Source organism: Trichomycterus rosablanca, chromosome 3, assembly GCF_030014385.1.
Source record: "Trichomycterus rosablanca isolate fTriRos1 chromosome 3, fTriRos1.hap1, whole genome shotgun sequence".
Classification (NCBI taxonomy): Eukaryota; Metazoa; Chordata; class Actinopteri; order Siluriformes; family Trichomycteridae; genus Trichomycterus; species Trichomycterus rosablanca.
The window spans coordinates 5351219-5372763 of record NC_085990.1 but is presented as its reverse complement, the minus strand read 5'-3'; the positions used below and the strand labels follow the sequence as shown (position 1 = coordinate 5372763).

Genomic DNA, 21545 nt, shown 5'->3' with positions numbered 1-21545 from the left:
CTGATACAGACTCATTTATATGGTGGAAACGTGTTCCTTGCACTTTTCTTAATGTAGGAAGGTTATGCTGCACATTATTTAAAGTGAGTTGTTTGTGAGCTATTTATATAAAGAATATAGCTAATTAAGATGTCTATTTTGTTTAAATTGTTGTTGTTAATTATTGTACTATTCTCAGTCCAGCAGTGACAGTGAGGTGTTTAAAAACTCCATCAGTGCTGCTGTGTCTTATCTACTCACTTATACCAGCACAACACACACTAACACACCACCACCATGTCAGTGTCACTGCAGTGCTGAGAATGATCCACCACCTAAATAATACCTGCTCTGTGGTGGTCCTGTGGGGGTCCTGACCATTAAAGAACAGGGTGAAAGCAGGCTAAAAAAGGTATGCAGAGAAACAGATGGACTACGTCAGTAATTGTACAGTAGAACTACAAAGTGCTTCTATATGGTAAGTGGAGCTGATAAAATGGACAGTGAGTGCAGAAACAAGGGGGTGGTTTTAGTGTTATGCCTGATCGGTGTATGTGTATAAATATATAAAAAACACGTTCTTACCTGATGCTCTCTGGTCTTCAGGAGTAAACTCATCTTCCTCCATTGACACATCTGAGTCACCGGACTCAACTTGACTCTCGTGTCTTGTCTTTGCAGTCCGTTTTTGACTTTGTGTTTTACTAAATGTGGACTGTTTAAAGACAGACTGACTTCTCAGATGTGGCTGCTGAGTTGATGTAAAGACCTCATCAGTCTCAGACTCCTCCTGCGTATCCTCATTGCCTTCTGGTTCGAAGTTTCTGTTGTCACAACCCCACGATGGTTGACACCCTGAACATCGGACTTCTCTGTGCTGTCCCTGGTTTAATGGACCCGGATTTGTAAAAGAAAAGGTTTTGTCTTTAGTTTGTGAGAATATCGAGGATGTGGAGGACGGGGAGTTGAAAGAAGAGTCGCCTGAATTTCCACTGTCGTTAAAATTCCTGTTAGTCCAAAGACTGTCAGCAGTACCATGCTGCCTCTCTGTCGTTCTGCTTTGTTCCTCTCTTTTCGCTCTGGACTTGTCTTTCTGTTTTTCCTTTTGCAAACTTTGTGTATTGAAACAGCCACAGGAGGAGCGCTGGGTCATCTTGGGACGTCCGCCAAAAGAATTCTGCCCCCACTGTAGAGGATCTTGTCTTGGAAATTTGGTCCTCCTTCTTTTGTGGAACTTCGATGGGCTTATTATGGGAGTTTTGGAGTAGTGGTGCATGTATGATGGTGGAAAAGTTACTGGATATAATGCAGCAGACGGGTATCCACGATAGAGTCCAAAACCAAGTGAGGTGGTGGTGGTAAATGGTACTTTGTAGGATGGGTGGATGAATGCACTACCAGGTAATGGGTAGCCAACCTTGGGCATCACAGGGAAATTAACCATTTGTTCACAGGGTCGAGCTGAGCAATCATGTTTTCTGCTCATATTAGCCATTCTAACATAATGAAGGGGTTCACATGATACGGCAGAATTCGGTGAGTAGTACCCGCTAAGGTTAATCTGTAACATGGTTTGTGGGTGAACCTTTTCTTGTACACAGTGAAAATCACAGGACTGACTGTTTCCCTTTAAAGCCTTTCGCCCAGCAGGTCTACCAGTATCTCCAAGTCTAGTTCGGTTCATTTGTTGCACAATATGAACCTTTTTAAGTCTGATAACCAAGTCTTCAACCTTAGCAAGGAAGTCAGGATCTTGCCTTTTGGCCTTTAGGTGCACATACTTTTTCTTGCACTTGGTTTTATGTCTTCTCAGCTTCTCGTGACTAAGACAATGATGGGCCTTTCGATGGCATTTAAACTTGTGCCCCTCTTGGTCTGTAAACGTCAACAAGGGACTGATTTGTGTCGTCTCACTGAAATCTTGTGGCCTTCCAGACTGTACTGGCAACTGAGAAGAAAAGAGGTGCTCGGAAGACGAGGTAGAAAACGTCTTCGTTCTGCCCTTGAAGGGATTCGTCCCTGGTACTCCAGACTGTGTGAATACCGAACCTGTGGTCAGTGTTGAGTGAAATTCATTACCTTCAGTGGTATTATCATTATTGCGGGTGAAGGTTGCTTCACAGTGAGCTTTGGAATTAAGTTGTTCACTAAGCTGCATAAATGAAGTTGCTTTGACTTTTTGGGTATTAATAAGTGATCTTGTTTCAGGTGATAAAGCAGAGGTGACATGTTTAAGTGAACGAGAGGAACCAGCTAAAGGAACACTTTGGGTTTTTAATGAGTTTTCATAGTTAGATCGAGGAACGTCTGGTGATATTTCTTGAGATTTGGCAGATGGATGTTGCTTGTCAGGTATACACGAGCTTCCCTGATATTTAGGCTTACGACCTCTTTTCTTCCCCATATAGATTGTTCCTCTTTTGCTGATATTAATTTGAGGGCTAAGTTTGCCTCCAAAAGATGACACGAGGGATGATAAGGAGTCTGTGGAAGGAGAAACCGGACTGCTGGCGACTGTTTCAGTGCTTTGCTGAGAACGGTTTTCGTCGTCACATTGCTTCTGTCCCAGCAGAACTTGTGTAAAAATTTGATCTTTCCTTTTTGCTTTTATCTTATTGATGTGTTTGATGATTGTCTTCATTGCAACCTTTTTTCTTTTCTTGGATATTTCAAGGTCTCTTTTTTTTGTTTTTTTAGTACAAAGATCTTTAGCGTCCTGTACTGCGGACTGGGTCTTCTTTGCATGGAGAGAGAAAGACTGTTTGGGCCGTCCACGTTTTTTTGCAACAGGCTCTGTCTGTGTTAAATCTATTTTTGAATCTTGGACTTGGGGTGTTTGATTATTTGGGGGATTAACATTAAACAGTTGGGACTTGATCGGTTGTGAATCTACTTTCAATTCGGTCATTTTGGGTCGACCTCTTTTTCTAGGCTGGGGTTCATTAAGTGATGAAGTTTCTAAGATGTGAGTGGAATTTCGAGATGGTTTCGATTTCGGAGGTTGTGCAGATAGATTCAGCTCATGCCGAGGCGTGGACAACTCCTTTGAAGTCTTAAGGAATGGATTTTCATTTTGTGAGCCTTTCTGCACTGTTGTATCAGAACTATTCTTGATCTCATCGGTTGCTTTTGCAGTTTTATCATCGTGAGGATGCTGGACCTTTTGCTTATCTGGGCATTTTTTGTCTGGCTTACGTTTTGAACCTGAGGCATCTATTAAAGGCTTTACTGGAGCAGCTGATTTTTTAGTGTTTATTGTAGAACCTGAAGCATCTGTAGCATCAGCAGAACAATTTGCTTTAGCTTGCTCTGAACTGTGCCTGATTTTTTTCCCGTGCTTATCAGCTCGATCTGTATTGAATTTTTTTTGCTCGACAGGATTTTGTTGTAAGGATTGGGCTGTCAGTTCAGAACTGTCATTTTGGTCTTTACTTTCATTCTTCCCTTTTTTCCTGCTACTGTTCTCTATTAGATCTGATGTACTGTTCATGATGGAAGAGTTCAGAGAATCAGTTACTTGGCTAGACGTTGGATTCTTGGGCAAATCGTTTGCGCTTGGCTGCTGTATGGAGCCGTTCTGATGCTTCTTTTGTGCACAGTGGGAACCTAATGAATCTTTCACACAACCTTCACTCCCTGTTTCGCTCAAATGCAGATCTGAAGGCATTTCCAAGCCAGTTTCGCTGTTTTTCACTGCCTTCCTTAGAAGACAGGTTGTTAATGTGGATGACACTGACTTTTCACTCCGTAACCCAGCATTTTTACTTGGATTTCCATGATTTGTGTTTGGACTGGCTTGACCTTGCTCTGTTATGTCCGCATTAAGAATGCTGATGTCCTCCTGGTGGGATTCAGAAGAAGTGGGTTTGGAAGAGTGAGTCTGCTTTATGGAAGTAACTGGATTTATCTTCTGAGTGAAAGGTAATTTTCTGGATGAATGTGGTGGAACTGCATCCTCTGCTTTCCCAAGTTTTACTTCTGACTTTAAATCTGGAATTTTTGTTTGTTTTCTGAGAACCTATGAAAAAGAAGATTCAGTATAAGATTACTGTCAACATCTTTTCTTGCAAAACCCTTAAAATCAACAACCATATAGAAGCACTTTGTAGTTCTACAATTACTGACTGTAGTCCATCTGTTTCTCTGCATGCTTTGTTAGCCCCCTTTCATGCTGCTCTTCAATGGTCAGGACCCCCACAGGACCACCACAGAGCAGATATTATTTAGGTGGTGAATCATTCTCAGCACTGCAGTGACACTGACATGGTGGTGGTGTGTTAGTGTGTGTTGTGCTGGTATGAGTGGATCAGACACAGCAGCACTGCTGGAGTTTTTAAACACCTCACTGTCACTGCTGGACTGAGAATAGTCCACCAACCAAAGATATCCAGCCAACAGCGCCCCGTGGGCAGCGTCCTGTGACCACTGATGAAGGTCTAGAAGATGACCAACTCAAACAGCAGCAATAGATGAGCGATCGTCTCTGACTTTACGTCTACAAGGTGGACCAACTAGGTAGGAGTGTTTAATAGAGTGGACAGTGAGTGGACACGGTATTTAAAAACTCCAGCAGCATTGCTGTCTGATCCACTCACACCAGCACAACACACACTAACACACCACCAGCATGTCAGTGTCACTGCAGTGCTGAGAATGATCCACCGCCTAAATAATACCTGCTCCTGTGGTGGTCCTGGGCGGGTCCTGACCATTGAAGAACAGGGTGAAAGCAGGCTAAAAAAAGGTATGCAGAGAAACAGATGGACTACAGTCAGTAATTGTAGAACTACAAAGTGCTTCTACAGGGGTTGGACAAAATAACTGAAACACCTGGTTTTAGACCACAATAATTTATTAGTATGGTGTAGGGCCTCCTTTTGCGGCCAATACAGCGTCAATTCGTCTTGGAAATGACATATACAAGTCCTGCACAGTGGTCAGAGGGATTTTAAGCCATTCTTCTTGCAGGATAGTGGCCAGGTCACTACGTGATGCTGGTGGAGGAAAACGTTTCCTGACTCGCTTCTCCAAAACACCCCAAAGTGGCTCAATAATATTTAGATCTGGTGACTGTGCAGGCCATGGGAGATGTTCAACTTCACTTTCATGTTCATCAAACCAATCTTTCACCAGTCTTGCTGTGTGTATTGGTGCATTGTCATCCTGATACACGGCACCGCCATTGGATGCACATGGTCCTCCAGAATGGTTCGGTAGTCCTTGGCAGTGACGCGCCCATCTAGCACAAGTATTGGGCCAAGGGAATGCCATGATATGGCAGCCCAAACCATCACTGATCCACCCCCATGCTTCACTCTGGGCATGCAACAGTCTGGGTGGTACGCTTCTTTGGGGCTTCTCCACACCGTAACTCTCCCGGATGTGGGGAAAACAGTAAAGGTGGACTCATCAGAGAACAATACATGTTTCACATTGTCCACAGCCCAAGATTTGCGCTCCTTGCACCATTGAAACCGACGTTTGGCATTGGCACGAGTGACCAAAGGTTTGGCTATAGCAGCCCGGCCGTGTATATTGACCCTGTGGAGCTCCCGACGGACAGTTCTGGTGGAAACAGGAGAGTTGAGGTGCATTTAATTCTGCCGTGATTTGGGCAGCCGTGGTTTTATGTTTTTTGGATACAATCCGGGTTAGCACCCGAACATCCCTTTCAGACAGCTTCCTCTTGCGTCCACAGTTAATCCTGTTGGATGTGGTTTGTCCTTCTTGGTGGTATGCTGACATTACCCTGGATACCGTGGCTCTTGATACATCACAAAGACTTGCTGTCTTGGTCACAGATGCGCCAGCAAGACGTGCACCAACAATTTGTCCTCTTTTGAACTCTGGTATGTCACCCATAATGTTGTGTGCATTGCAATATTTTGAGCAAAACTGTGCTCTTACCCTGCTAATTGAACCTTCACACTCTGCTCTTACTGGTGCAATGTGCAATTAATGAAGATTGGCCACCAGACTGGTCCAATTTAGCCATGAAACCTCCCACACTAAAATGACAGGTGTTTCAGTTATTTTGTCCAACCCCTGTATATGGTAAGTGGAGCTGATGATTAGTTGGTATTTACAATATCTTCTATTGTACAGTAAAGGCTGGACTATCTATCTTACTCTGACCTTTAGATACAAAGTAATTCATCATTTACATCAATAAAACAGTAAAAATGTTCAATAGATACTGAATAGCTTGTACCTTTTTGGCTGTGACTGTACTTTGGGAATCTGAAGCCAGAGATGCGACACTAGTTGGGAGAGGTGAGTCGGACAATGTGGACGTCTCTTTAGTTGTACTTGATGACTTTTCATTTGTTACGAAGGTGTCAGGGTCGCATTTCTTTTGGAGAGAGTGATGACCTCGAGGTTTAGAGCTTTTACTTTCTCTTCCTTTGCAGATTCCAAGCCCCATGAGAGGTTCAGGCTTCTGAAACACCCGAATACTGGGGCGACATATGAAGTTCTCAAGGCTTTTTGGTGGTTTCTTGGTTCGTTTTGTCCCGAGCCTGGTCTTGACCTTTACATTGCCTTCTGAACAGCCAGTCTCTTTAACCTCTGATAAGTCCTGTGGCTTTTTATTTTTGCCATCGGTTTCTTTACAGGGGGAATCCAGTTCCGGTGCTTCAGGTTTGGTGCTTCTCAGTCGTTTCCTCGACTCCGTCTGATCATTCGCTTCTGATGCTGTTGCAGATGAGTCAGACTTCCTTTTCTTATCCATTTAGATTTTTAGTGAAAGACAGAAAACAGACGAAGGCTGTTATTAAGGGATTAAGTTTAGTTGAAGATTAATCCAGGTATTAAGATGAATGCTTGCTCAACAGAAGTGGGAAAAATGTAAAACTTTCCTAATGCACTGCTGAATGCTTTCATTATGTTCCTGACCTGAATGGATGGAAAAGAAAGGAGAGAAAAGAAAAATAATAATTAAATAGGAATTATTTTAAAACATTTTTAAAAAATGTTAGAGTCCGTCCCTTAGTTCTCAGTTTTCCCCTGTGTCTGGTTCTTTTACCCCGGTCCCTTTCTTTGAGTGTGGTGTGTGTGTGTGTGTGTGTGTGCTTTCAGAGATCTACTGGTGGAGCAAGTTGACTTCAGATCACCAATCAGATCTCCCAGCCACTTCTAGCTCTCACCTGATCCTCGTTAACTCCTCATTAAGCAGTGTATGAGGACACAGGCTGTCTCTCCAGTCCTTGCCAGATCGTCTGTGCGACGCTGCTGGTATTTTGCTGAAGCACTTAATGCTGAGGCTACTTTTAGGCTCCTATGCCTGTTGTGCGCCCTGGTTCATTCACTGCTCTTGTTGTTTTTGCCTGTTTGAGGTCCTGCCTCCTGCTTAACTCCCAGCCCGGTCTACTCATCCGTGCTCGGTACCACTTCCCAGCTGTGTTCCTCGCCGCCGAGACCTTCCTGTTCTGACCGCCCGGATTCAGTCTACCTGCTTCTCATCACGCCATGCTACGCCACACTCTGCCTCCTGCCTGTCCGTCCTGCTCTGCCCTCCTGGCCCTCTTGCCGTGTTCCCAGCCTCGCCAGCTGGCTCCCTGCTTCCCGTCCAGTTCCTACCAGTTCCTTTACCCTTGTGTTTGTTATTGTTGTCTTCAATAACTCTATCGCCCCTGTACCTGGTTTCTCTGCATTTGTGGTTCCATTTTTCTGTGAGGTTGGTCCTAGACCTTAACAGTATACGCATAAACTTACAACAAAAATAAAAGATAAACAAATAGAAATGCTATTAATAACAGAATAGTGTACTGTAGTGTAATAGTGAACAATGTCATGATAAACTAATGTTAGCATGTCAAGAACTTGTTCAAGAAGTAACTAGAGATGAACCCAAACTAGAGATGACCCCATTACATCTGGAACAAAATGAAAATGATCACATCATTCAACAAAACAGAAAAAACAAAATGCCAACAGTCAACCATGCTGGTGATGCTTTACTGCTTTAGTAGGTTGGTGAATTGCTACAGCTGATGTAACCATGAGTTCTGCTCTTTACCAGAAATTCTGAATGGGAAATGTCTGGTCATCAGTCCATCATATGAAGCTTATGTGCAGCTGGGTTACACAAGAAGAAATGATCTAAAGCACAAGTGCAAGTTCACCTCTACAAAGATTTTGAAGTGGCCTGTATAATGTTGTGGTTTGAACCCCAGTCAGATTTATTTATTTATTAGGATTTTAACGTCATGGTTTACACACAAGGTTCATCAGTTCACAAGTTTGTGTGTTAAACAAAATCATGGACAATTTTGTATCTCCAATTCACCTCACTTGCACGTCTTTGGACTGTGGTAAACAGTATCTCCACAGGACCCAGGCCGCTTCACCTGGGAATCAAACCCAGGACCTTCTTGCTGTGAGGCAACAGTGCTACCCACTGAGCCACCATACCGCCCCCACAGTCAGAGGCTCTACCTCAACCACGAATGGGATATTGGTTGCTTGAAGGCCCTCCAACATTGCTGAATCAAAGCAATATTGCAAATATGTAGACCAAAATGGTCCTTAGCATTTGGATACAGCTGTTGAAACAGCATGGATACAAGTTTTCACTAATGTTAGATGTTAGTTATACTTACAGTGTATCACAAAAGTGAGTACACCCCTCACATTTCTGCAGATATTTAAGTATATCTTTTCATGGGACAACACTGACAAAATGACACTTTGACACAATGAAAAGTAGTCTGTGTGCAGCTTATATAACAGTGTAAATTTATTCTTCCCTCAAAATAACTCAATATACAGCCATTAATGTCTAAACCACCGGCAACAAAAGTGAGTACACCCCTAAGAGACTACACCCCTAAATGTCCAAATTGAGCACTGCTTGTCATTTTCCCTCAAAAATGTCATGTGATTTGTTAGTGTTACTAGGTCTCAGGTGTGTATAGGGAGCAGGTGTGTTCAATTTAGTAGTACAGCTCTCACACTCTCTCATACTGGTCACTGAAAGTTCCAACATGGCACCTCATGGCAAAGAACTCTCTGAGGATCTTAAAAGACGAATTGTTGTGCTACATGAAGATGGCCAAGACTACAAGAAGATTGCCAACACCCTGAAACTGAGCTGCAGCACAGTGGCCAAGATCATCCAGCGTTTTAAAAGAGCAGGATCCACTCAGAACAGACCTCGCGTTGGTTGTCCAAAGAAGCTGAGTGCACATGCTCAGCGTCACATCCAACTGCTGTCTTTGAAAGATAGGCGCAGGAGTGCTGTCAGCATTGCTGCAGAGATTGAAAAGGTGGGGGGTCAGCCTGTCAGTGCTCAGACCATACGCCGCACACTACATCAAATCGGTCTGCATGGCTGTCACCCCAGAAGGAAGCCTCTTCTGAAGTCTCTACACAAGAAAGCCTGCAAACAGTTTGCTGAAGACATGTCAACAAAGGACATGGATTACTGGAACCATGTCCTATGGTCTGATGAGACCAAGATTAATTTGTTTGGTTCAGATGGTCTCAAGCATGTGTGGCGGCAATCAGGTGAAGAGTACAAAGATAAGTGTGTCATGCCTACAGTCAAGCATGGTGGTGGGAATGCCATGGTCTGGGGCTGCATGAGTGCAGCAGGTGTTGGGGAGTTACATTTCATTGAGGGACACATGAACTCCAATATGTACTGTGAAATACTGAAGCAGAGCATGATCCCCTCCCTCCGGAAACTGGGTCGCAGGGCAGTGTTCCAGCATGATAATGACCCCAAACACACCTCTAAGACGACCACTGCTTTATTGAAGAGGCTGAGGGTAAAGGTGATGGACTGGCCAAGCATGTCTCCAGACCTAAACCCAATAGAACATCTTTGGGGCATCCTCAAGCGGAAGGTGGAGGAGCGCAAAGTCTCGAATATCCGCCAGCTCTGTGATGTCATCATGGAGGAGTGGAAAAGCATTCCAGTGGCAACCTGTGAAGCTCTGGTAAACTCCATGCCCAGGAGAGTTAAGGCAGTTCTGGGAAATAATGGTGGCCACACAAAATATTGACACTTCAGGAACTTTCAATAAGGGGTGTACTCACTTTTGTTACCAGTGGTTTAGACATTAATGGCTGTATATTGAGTTATTTTGAGGGAAGAATAAATTTACACTGTTATATAAGCTGCACACAGACTACTTTTCATTGTGTCAAAGTGTCATTTTGTCAGTGTTGTCCCATGAAAAGATATACTTAAATATCTGCAGAAATGTGAGGGGTGTACTCACTTCTGTGATACACTGTATGTCCATATACTTATGGTATTAGGTCAAGGAACAGAAACACATTGTGACTTTGAGTAAACCCTAACAACTAAATTAAATGATCATTTAAGAACTGTGTTTTGTGTTTACTTAGATTACATTTGTTATATGCATGCAGGGATTTATTACGTATTGGGCTGATCGTAGTTACCCATAATACATGTGTTGAATGCAGCAGATATGATCAGCATAAACACCTGAGTGACTTTGATAAGGTCAAAATTGTTATGGTCAGACGGTCGAGTCCAAAATAGTACGGAGTGCTCAGGATGTGAAAAAAGTGATGGCACCAGGAGGCACTGTAGGATGATCCACCTCTCAATGTACAGAAGTTGAAAGACTAGCTAGTCTGACAAATTATTAAGTAAGTGGTCATAATGTTTTGGCTCATTAGTGTATAAGTCAGGTTAATTGGAGACACTGAATTGCTCTATAAGTGAATGGGTGTGTGTGTATGTGTGTGTGTGTCTGCCCCCCGTCCAGGGTGTTACTGTATGCCTTGCACCCATTGAAAAGCTGGGATAGGCTCCACCCCCATAAGACCCCCCCCACCCTGACTGGATAACCGGATAAGAAAATGAATGAATGAATAAATAATACGTGCACCAGTGCTGTAGTAGGTAAACAACATGAGACATCAAATAAACAGATGCTAAGCTCATCCTTTACAAACAAAATGCTTTATTTTCTAGTGCTCTCCAAAAAAACTGGTGCTTTCACACACTGAGTGAGCTCATTTTCATAAACGAAACCAAATGATGACATCAGTGCATTAATTTCCACAGGGGATGCTGAACATCCAGTGTTTAACCTCTAGCCTGAGGGAAAGTGCACATGAATACACCCCAAAATGGGCTAAATCCAGGCAGAAACGGAAAAGTCGACACTGTATTCTTGAGAGCACTTCCAGTTTCAGTCATAGAATCAAATTGTTTAGAAAAGAAAAGAAAAGAAACCGATCCGAGCAGCATCGATTACGTGCACTTTCCACAATCTGATTTTGTCATTTTGGTAAAAAAATAAATCATTCAAGTTTAATGCAGAAAGCATTCAAAGGTGTGCCAGGAATAATTCCAAAGGACTGACGGGAGGAAAAAATAGCCTGAGGAAAGCAGATACAGCTCAGAGTGGAGTGTGACTGTGTGTATAGCCTACATGACCTGTAGCCTTAACACAACAGATCAAAAGCAAAAGAACACTTAGACCTGTCTGCTCTTAAAAAACACCGACAGCCTCCTAAGCTTCCCATTTTTATAACTTCTCAAATTGTTTATTATAATCTGTTCTAAAAAAAACTAAACAAACCAAAAATCAAGCATTTCTAAAAATAGAGATGTCATATCAATATTTTAAATCCAGATATATAAAGCCTACATGTCTGTCGGACCATAAGAGATGAGCTGGAGCACAGAGAACTCTGAGTCATTTCTGTATACAACTGATGTACGGCTTCCTCTTTGTGTAACAGGTTGCATTTCTTGATGCAGCAGCGGACTGTGCTAAGAGACAACAGTTTTCTGAAGTACTCCCAAGCCCATGTGGCTATACTTATCACAGTAGTATGATGGTTTTTCATGCAATGCTGTCTGAGAGCTCAAAGATCACACATATTAACAGTGGTTTCAGATTTCAACATAGACTGAGATTTCTCCAGATTCTCAGAATCTTTTCACAATATTATGATCAGTAGCTGGTGAAAGACTGAAGTTTGGACCACAGTGGTGAGCCACAACCCATCCCTGCTTATACAGACTGAGCCTTGGGTGGATCCTCCTTTTTATTTTATTTATTTTTTTTTTTTAATGCATTTTCTCCCCATTTTTCTCCCGATTCAGCGCATTCAATTTTGTCTTCCGCCTCTTCCGACGCGTGTACTGCCCTCCTCTTCTCGCCCCTGCTTTCTGCACAGGCGTCTCTTCCGCCAGTCAGGGTCCTTACACAGCGTATGAAGACCCACCCACCCACACATAGTCCGGCCCCCACCCTGCAGATCTGGTGGCTAATTAGTATCTGCTGCAGTCACTGCCAATTATGCCCGCTAGATGGCGCCCAGCTGAACGGAGGCAACACAAAGTTTCGAACCGAGGAGCTCAGAAAATCGGTGCTGGTGTGCAAGCGGAATATCCCGCTGTGCCACCTGGGCGCCGGATCCTCCTTTTTTACCCAAGTATGATTCCCTCACCTGGTACCAATTCACCCGCTTATTGTGGAACCCTGTAACTTGAACACTCTATAAACCTCTCACTGCCTTATTTGGAGTGTGTTGCAGGCATGAAATTCTTAATGTGCTAATATTTACTAAATACATTGAAGCTGATCAGTGAATACATTGGAAACTTCTCTTGAAATGTGGTTTGTAGATATCAACTCTCCTCCTTAATATGTTTTGTCAATCTGTGAGCCCCAGAACACTATTCAAACTTTTTAAAGTTTACCACAGGTTTACTTCTGCATTACTTCTGCTTGTTTCCAATAACGGTCTTGCCAAAGACCTTATTCCCCTCTTTAAAAGAGTCCATTCCTGATCCCTCTGTTTTGTCCACCAAGTTTCTTTCTCGTCAGCACAATGTCTAAAATACTGAATAGTGATTATTCAATTATCTAAAGAAAGTCACCATTAGAAGTCTCAAAAGTAATATACAGTTGCAAGAAGTTCCAAACCCTATGAAAATATGTGAATTTCTGCATTACCTACATCACCTGTAATTTTTCAAATCTTAACAGACATTGATCAATAATTCACAATAAAAAATGATGTAAACATCTCTAAAACTGTATCTTTAAAAAGTAGGGGATGAACTAACAGAGATAAATGAGGGGTGTGGGTTGTAGAGGTGCCTCAGCCTATGAACTAAGCACATAAAGTCTAATTCTGCTCCTCACAAGACACGTACGTTTATGCTCCCCATACCTGAGAAAATTACAAATACATGATTAAAGAACACAATCGACAATAAGAAAATTGAGTACTGCTGGGACTCTCCTATAGAGTGAGCATCCTGCAAAGATTACACCAAAAGCTAAAAAGAATTATAAACCAAGAGCAAAAACTCTTAATTAATGTATACAACATTAATAGCTCAGTGGTTAGGGTACTGAACTAGCAGTTGGAAGGCTGCTGGTTTAATCCTCACCACCACCAGCTTACAACTGTTGAGCCCTAAAGCAAAGACCTTAAGTTTTAATAGCTTTGAAAAAAGCCACTGCTAAACACCATAAATGTAAAAAAAACTTCTCATTCAATGCATTTGTAGGGCACATTTGATCAGTGGCTAAAGTACTGGACTTGCTGGTTCTAATCCCTCCACTGCCAGGTTTCCACTGTTGGCTCCTTGATTGAAGCACTTATCCCTCATTTGATTGGATTGTTGTTGTTAACGATTTAAAACTATGAATGTTTTATAATGAACATTGAAAAAGATATAATTCACAGTCTAGACTGTAACTCAGCTGAGATACAGGTCAGAGTCTAGACTGTAACCTGGCTGAAATACAAGTCAGAGTCTAGACTGTAACCAGGCTAAGATACAAGTCAGAGTCTAGACGATAACCTGGCTAAGATACAAGTCAGAGTCTGGATGGTAACCTGTCTGAGATACAAGTCAGGGTCTAGACCGGTAACCCAGCTAAGATGCAAGTCAGAGTCTAGACAGTCACCTGGCTAAGATACAAGTCAGAGTCTAGACGTTTACATGGCTAAAATACAAGTCAGAGTCTAGACAGTAACCCGGCTGAGATACAGGTCAGAGTCTAGATGGTAACCTGAATGAGATACAAGTCAAGGTCTAGATGGTAACCTAACATGGTACAAGTCAGAGTCTAGACTGTAACCTGGCTGAAATACATGTTAGAGTCTAGACGGTAACCCGGCTAAGATACATGTCAGAGTCTAGACTGTAACCTGTCTGAGATACAAGTCAGAGTCTATACGGTAACTTGGCTGAGATAGAAGTCAAGGTCTAGGCTCTAACCTTTCTGAGATGCTGTGACATGACCAGAAAAATGATTGATTGCATCTATGTTATTAGCTAATCTTGAATCTGTGTCTATTTTTGTGACTTGGATAAAGATTTATTGGGTAAATTAAGTAGTTAATGCAGATGTAACAATAATTCCTATTCATTCATAAGCCTTTCCTTTAGTTCAAGAGTACAAGAGAGTTCAAGTATTAACTCAGTTATAATAATGAAAAACAAGGTTTTGATCCAGGATTAGTTTCTCAAATATAATTGACCTGACAAAGGTGGATCACTTTGTTAAATTAATGATGTATGACTCATGATATTTGGCAAATCAGCAAAAAATCTAACAAACATAATAACGGTTACTGGCGGTAAAAACTGCAATCAAAATTTCGCTATAACTTATGATGAGTCTTTAACATTGCTATGAAAGAATTATATTTCACTCCTCTTGGCAGAATTTTGTAAATTCAGCTACATTGGTAAGTTTTGATCATGAGCTGCACGTTTAAGGTCTTCCCACAGCATCTCGATGGGATTCAAGTCAGGACTTTGACATTTGAGCCATTCAAAGGTGAACTTGCTTGTGTGGTTTGGATCAATGACCCACTGCATAATGCAGCTGCGCTTCAGCTCTAGGTCATGGATTGACAGGTGGATATTTTTTGATAAGGAGCAGAATTGGTGGTTCCATCTATTAAGTCGTCCAGGTCTTGTTAAAGCAAGGCAGCCCCAGACCATCATGCTACTGCCACCGTGTTTGACTGTTGGTCAAGTAAAGTAAAATATTAAAATAACTAAAAGACAATATATATGAAATATCAGAATACATGCAATCAAAATATAGTGGTACATATACAGTATATACATATATATGCGTAACTAGGAGCTCATGGGCCCCAGTGCAAAAAAAATATTTTGGGCCCCCTCAACAAAATGTATATATATATAAACTTTGTTGAGGGGGCCCAAAATATTTTTTTGCACTGGGGCCCATGAGCTCCTAGTTACGCCACTGCTCATGTCTTTGAATTTCCAACTCCAAGCCACATTCTGCATATTACAATGACATAGCTGTGTTATCAAAAAGTATAAATGCTAGACTGGCCTGACTGCAGGTCAGACCTGTCTCCTATTAGAACGTGCCATAATATAAAAGGATGCTTTGAATGACAATACAACTTAACAATGGCAAAAAAAAAAACTTTCAAAACTGGATTAATTTAGGGGGCAGTGGTAGCGTAGTGGGTAGAGCTTTGAGCTATCAACTGAAAGGTTGAGAGTTCGAATCCCAGGCTCTGCCATGCAGCCACTGTTGGGACCTTGAGCAAGACCCTTAACCCTCTGTGCTCCAGGGGCGCCGCACAATGGCTGACCCTGCACTCTGACCCCAGCTTACAAACAAGCTGGGATATGCAAAGAAGAAATTTCTTTGTGCTGTACATCTGTATATGTATATATGACAAATAAAGGTGTTCTATTCTATTCATTCTATTCAATTGGTCTTTAGTTACAATTAAGACAAGTAGGGTTGCCAACCGTCCCGTAAAAAACGGAATTGTTCCTTATTTGGAAACTAAACGTCGCGTTCCGTATTGAACTGATATGGGACGCACTTTGTTCCGTATTTTTATCAATGGGAGAGAAATGCTGCAGATTAGACTGAGACAGGGCGATATGTATGAAACAGAAGGAAACTGTTGCTACCGTGGGAATTAGAAAGCGTTTAAGTAGTGTTCACTTTTAGTCTTAGTGACGCCGTGTGTGCGCAGGCATATGAACATAACAACCTATTTAATATATCGTTGTGTAAGTACCGCAGTGGGCAGAGCGCATCGCGTATATTTTTCCGCCCTAGGTTCGAATCCGGCTTAGGGCAAAACCAAAGTAACACAAGCAGGGCCGGCGCTATGACCCCCCTCCCTCCCTGCCAGCCCACCCCCCACCCTATGCCCTCCACCAACCCGCCAGCCCAGGGTGTTCCTTATTTCCAGTTCTGAAAGTTGGCAACCCTAAAGACTAAGTCTTAATTATCAGATGTAAAGTAAATAGACATTTACAAAGAAAAAAAGGATAAAGTTAAATACAGGATAAATATTTATATAATATATAAATATACATTAATATAAGGATAAATTTACTACAGGTTCAGGTTTATTAAAACATTTTATATACAGTTTATATACAGTTCCAACTTTTCTAAAATTGAGGTTTGTTACAATTAAGTACCATTGAAGGTCTCATCCCAGTAACTGAGTGTGTTTCTTTAAAACCCAACCTTCCTCTGAAAGTACCCAGTAAATATTCTGAACAGGGTCCCTGGGTTCATCTCGGTTCGTTTGGACTAGTTCCTCCTGAACTGCTCCTGAAAGGAGGCTGGCTGAGATTGCCACAGACACATCGGAGGAACTTGAACCCACAAAGCAGCAATCTCGTCCCTGCCCGCTTTTCTCTGACCTAGTTATAAAGCTGCTGTTCCGAAAATAGAAGAAACTTGAACACAAAGCGATGAGGCTTGTAGAAACGAGCGGTAATTAATTGGCAGCGTGATATACAATGGCGTTTCCGCTTAAAAGAAAACGCAGTAGACTAGTTCAGGAGAGAAACACCAACTCAAGCCGAGTCCAGCCCTGCTGTAGCGAACAAACTGCGTGTGTGTTCACGACTATAATACATGACAGTGGATCGGACAGAGCTGCCTTTAGCATTAGGTCATTCCGGGGTACAGAAGATATTGGGCAAGTCTTCAAACACGTATGGATGAGACGCGTAAATATTCAGCTGATACTTGGAAAAGCAAAACTACGCATGCATCAAAAGTAACAGTATTAATATGACCGTTTCGTGTCCTAATATTTATGCTCAGGTCCGAACTACGAAGCAGAGAAGCTCCACTTTGAGATGAGGTCCAAAACTCGGAGGAGGCGATTTAGAAAACCACTTCCATATCGGTTAATAAATCGAGGCTCGTCTTACTTACCCGACTGTGTGGAGAAGGTTACCAGGCGCGCACAGACTTCAGCTCGGTTATACGAGAGCGCATTGAAGCGAAGGCGAAACACAGACTGGGATGTTGCGTGTGTGTGTGTGTGTGTGTGTGTGTGTGTGTGTACTGATGGAGCAGTAAAGATGAACACTGTGCAACTGCGTACGACTCTCAAGTTCCCCCCGTCGCTCCCCTCCTCCTTCTCCTCCCGCTATCCGTCTCTTGCGCAGTTGTTTTACATCAAAAGCACAGTCAGTCGTACATTGTGTACCCACATATCCACCGCTTGGAGGTAGTCGTTCCGTGGCCGACTATTAATCTGCAGATAACGAGCACTGCCTAGCGTCCAGGACCCGAGACCACGACTGAAAAACAAAGTCGCAAATTAAAAGGGCACCCGACGCGGCCGCGCGTTTCTGGGTTCTCTGGGTTCTCTGGGTTCACTGGGTACAGGATCTATTCATTACTGGTGCACATTCACCCCACAGCCATTTTCTTTTCATTATTCTAATCTCTTTTTAAACATCTTCAAAACCAGTGATTATTTTGGGTAGTTTTTAATAGTATGTATGCTTTACATGGACTGTACTGATGCTCAGTTTCTAAATTCAGCATGGCTGCACTATTCTGCCTCGTTACTTGCAGCAACATTATCATACACCACTACTGTTGTCATCCAAAATAAGTGCACTACTGTAGGTGACCAGAGGTGGCATACCTCTTTTATCTAATACCCACTCCTAAATTTGGCGCACTTCGATAAAACAGAAAGCAGTGTAACAAACCACAATAATGTCTGTAAGGAGTTTGGTATGAAACCCTCATGTTCCTGTGGGTTTCCTTTGTGCACACTGATTTCCTTCACCCCCCTACAAAAATACCAATAGGTGTAATGATCAACATCACTTTACTTGGCACCATTTTTTAAACTAAGTAACCTTTATTTAATCCTTGCCTTTGTTTTATGTCAGTCTAGAGTTTGGTATTGGCTTCCTGTAGCTGCACGCATTCAGTTTAAAACACTGATGCTCGCCTACAAAGCCAAATATGGACCAGCCCCAAGCTACCTTCGAGGTCTAATCAAACCCCGCTCTGTACCACGCAACCTCCGAGCCACTAGTCTCACTCGACTTGATCCTCCACCCAGGATTTAAGGAAGACAAGTATCAGCATCAAGGCTCTTCTCTGGCACCCAAATGGTGGAATGAACTTCCTCTGTCTGTCCGAACATCTGAGTCTCTCACTGTCTTTAAAAAACGATTAAAAACCTTCATCACCTCTTTACTAATCACTTAAGCTGACTTGTACTTACTTACTTACTAACACTCTTATTCATTTCTTTTTCATTAAAAAAACAAAAACAAAAAAAACACTTTGGTCCTAACAGGTTTTAGCAGATTTGTGTTTTTGGACTGTTGTCTACTTAGACTAGAGTAATGAAATGTTCACTATGGAAGCACTTCTGGATAAGAGCGTCTGCTAAATGCCGAAAATGTAAATGTAAATGGTATATTTTCCTCAGACCTGCATGGTCTTCTTTGGGTACTTTGGTTTCCCTCCATTTTCCTAAATTTGCCAGCCAGTATGTGGACTTACTGTCTGCCTCTAGATGTATTGTCTAAGGGTGACACGGTGGCTAAGTGGGTAGCACTGTTGCCTCACAGCAAGAAGGTCCTGGGTTCGATCCTCATGTGGGGCGGTCTGGGTCCTTTCTGTATGGAGTTTGCATGTTCTCCCCATGTCTGTGTGGATTTCCTCCCACAGTCCAAAGATGTGCAAGTGAGGTAAATTGTCCATGACAGTGTTTAACATTAAACTTGTGAACTGATGAATCTTGTGTAAGGAGTAACTACCGTGTAAAACATGACGTTAAAATCCTAATAAATAAATAATTATTGTCTTTGATTAGTGTCCAACCAAAGTTTTGCATGTTCTTATCAGCTCCGCATTGGTTCCCTGTGAGTACTTCGCTATTTTTCAACCTTACAAAACATGCCAGTAGGTGGATTGACTACTGACGCTCCTCGGTTTGACTGAGTGTGATGTCTAGCAATTTTTAAGTTACTGTACATTAACCTTGCAATCACTCTCAATGACCATTTTATTAGGTACATTTACTATATACAGTTTTTTTGTTACTGACTTAGCTAATCTGTGAATAGTTTCCCTCTACCCTGTCCATCAATAAATGAAATTATTTTTTAAAAAGTAATAATAAAAGTAATTTGATGATCTGAAACAAATAAGTGCAAAAAATCTGCAAAAACAGAAGAAATTGGGAAAGAGGCAAATATTTTTTTCTTAAGCACTGTAAACAATTACTGACTGGAGTCCAGCTGGTACAAGAATGCATAACTTGTCAGCCCCCTCTATCCTGTTCATCAGTGAAAAAGGATGGACCACAAGACCATATGTTGTTTAAAGAGTGGACCACTGTAAACACAGCAGTGACACTAACATGATAAAAGAGTTTGTTAAACCACTGGATGCATTTTTCTTTGGACAAGTAAGAATCAGGCCTGCATGAAGAACAGATTCACCCAGTCATGTTAGCATGTCTCAGCGTTTGGTTTCCTATGCTTTTGGTCAATCTCTAAACAGAGTCTGGCATGTTCTCATTAGAGCTGGTCGGTTCCTGAATCACTAATTATGGTTAATGATTTGAATCTTCATACAGAATCAGGAATCACGAGTCCGAGGTCTCAGTTAACCCGGATCCTATGAGTCCTCTGACTGGCTGCTAAGTACACAAGGCGAGTGAGCAGACTCACCGGAAACACCGATTTGGCTGAACCGGTTTCACTCCAGTCCGTGAAGTAATAAGTTTAATATTCCAATAAACAAGCGGTTAAACACACTGGTGTTCATTATGTGGCTGATTATTATTATCAGTAGTAGTGGTATAGATTAGTAATGCATCATATTTTCTTGTAAACAGAACAACAACAAAATATAGTTATACGTATTATTAATAAAATGCAAATGCTTACAGGCTACTTTAGGACTTGACAACTTAAGGAGTATCATAGCCCTTCCCCATGGTAATTTATTTACCATAGTTTGTTTTGGTGCCACTGTGGCTGCCTGACTGGGTCAAGTTACCATGGCAATTTGTTGCTGACCATCCCCCTTGAACCCTTGACCCATTAATATACCCATTTGATTGGTAGGTGAGGCCTCCCCCCTCTCCCCCCTCCTTGTCGCTATACCCCATGATCAAGATTTCACTTAGAAAAAAGTGTCAACTTGTCACTGACAAGAGAATTAAGAGAGAAGAGTTTATTTACAGAAGATGAGTGCTTGGTAGACAAGTGATATTTTGATGCATTTTCATGCAATAAATTAATCTCAATCAAGATGTCAGTACAAGTGATTTAAGTGAACCGGATCACATTGCTGAGTGACTCAGACTAACCCGAGTCCATAAAATTAACCGAATTTACCACCACTAGTTCTCATCAACTGTGCATTGGTTCCCTGTGAGGATTTCACTATCCTTCCACCTTCTAAAATATGCCAAGAAGTGGACTATCCGCTCCTGTGACTGAGTGTGTGATGTCCAGTGATTTTCAAGGTACATTTACTTTGCAGTCACACTATTCAGGCCTGCAAGAAGCATAAAAAAGAGATTCATCCAATCATGTTAGCATGTCAAGTTTGGTTTCTTATGATGTAAACTCATGTTGGTAATTCTAAGGTATGTTTACATCCTGATTAATTAAGATTATTCATGTTTAATGTCCCTTTATGTAATTTGTTAATTACTTAATTTATTCCTTATTTTTTTTATTCATTGTCAAGATGTTTCCAGAGCTGACCCCATGTGCAAATCCATGCGTAGTGCGATTTGTGCCAGTTTAAACTTGACTACAAGGGCTTGCATTCATTCAGTCACAAAAGCATTGAGGAAGACTGACACTGTGAATGGCAACAAGGCCAGCTCACAGTTGGCATTTCACAAACCTTCATTTGTCAAACTGTCATTGTCAGCCTGGCAAATAAATACATAAATACTTAGACAAATACTTGAAACACTTTCAACATCAATGCACATAGACTCTTAAGTGGGTTATTTATTATGTCCTTGTTCAAAATGGTGTTAGCAGAGGGCACAAATAACTTTTTTGTACCCTTTTTTCTGGCTAGTGAGACCTTAAGTCTCATGCCTGATGGCAGCAGGTGAAATGAGGAATGAAGAGGGTGGGTAAGGTCGTGGTCCTTGTAGACCTGAACTGCCTTTTTGGTTACAGATTAGATGTTATGAATTCTGTACTGGCAGTTGTTTGTCTCCAATGATTTTACCGGCCTGGTTCACCACTTGGGCCACCTTGTTCCTGTGCTGAACTGAACGGTTCC

General features: G+C 42.0%; 1 protein-coding gene across 5 annotated transcripts in view; it reads right to left on the bottom strand.

The window, feature by feature from the left end:
* The window catches only part of LOC134310817 (histone-lysine N-methyltransferase ASH1L-like), a 52116-nt gene extending 34789 nt beyond the window's left edge, over positions 1–17327 (bottom strand). For all 5 annotated transcript variants that reach the window (XM_062992520.1, XM_062992521.1, XM_062992522.1 and 2 more), the window contains exons 1-3: positions 17184–17327; positions 6191–6873; positions 565–3997 (exon numbers count right to left, since the gene is read on the bottom strand). In XM_062992520.1, coding sequence (XP_062848590.1) covers positions 565–3997; positions 6191–6709 — 3952 coding nt within the window. In that variant the 5' untranslated portion in view covers positions 6710–6873; positions 17184–17327. The remainder of the gene's footprint in view (positions 1–564; positions 3998–6190; positions 6874–17183) is intronic.
* Positions 17328–21545: the final 4218 nt, after the last annotated feature.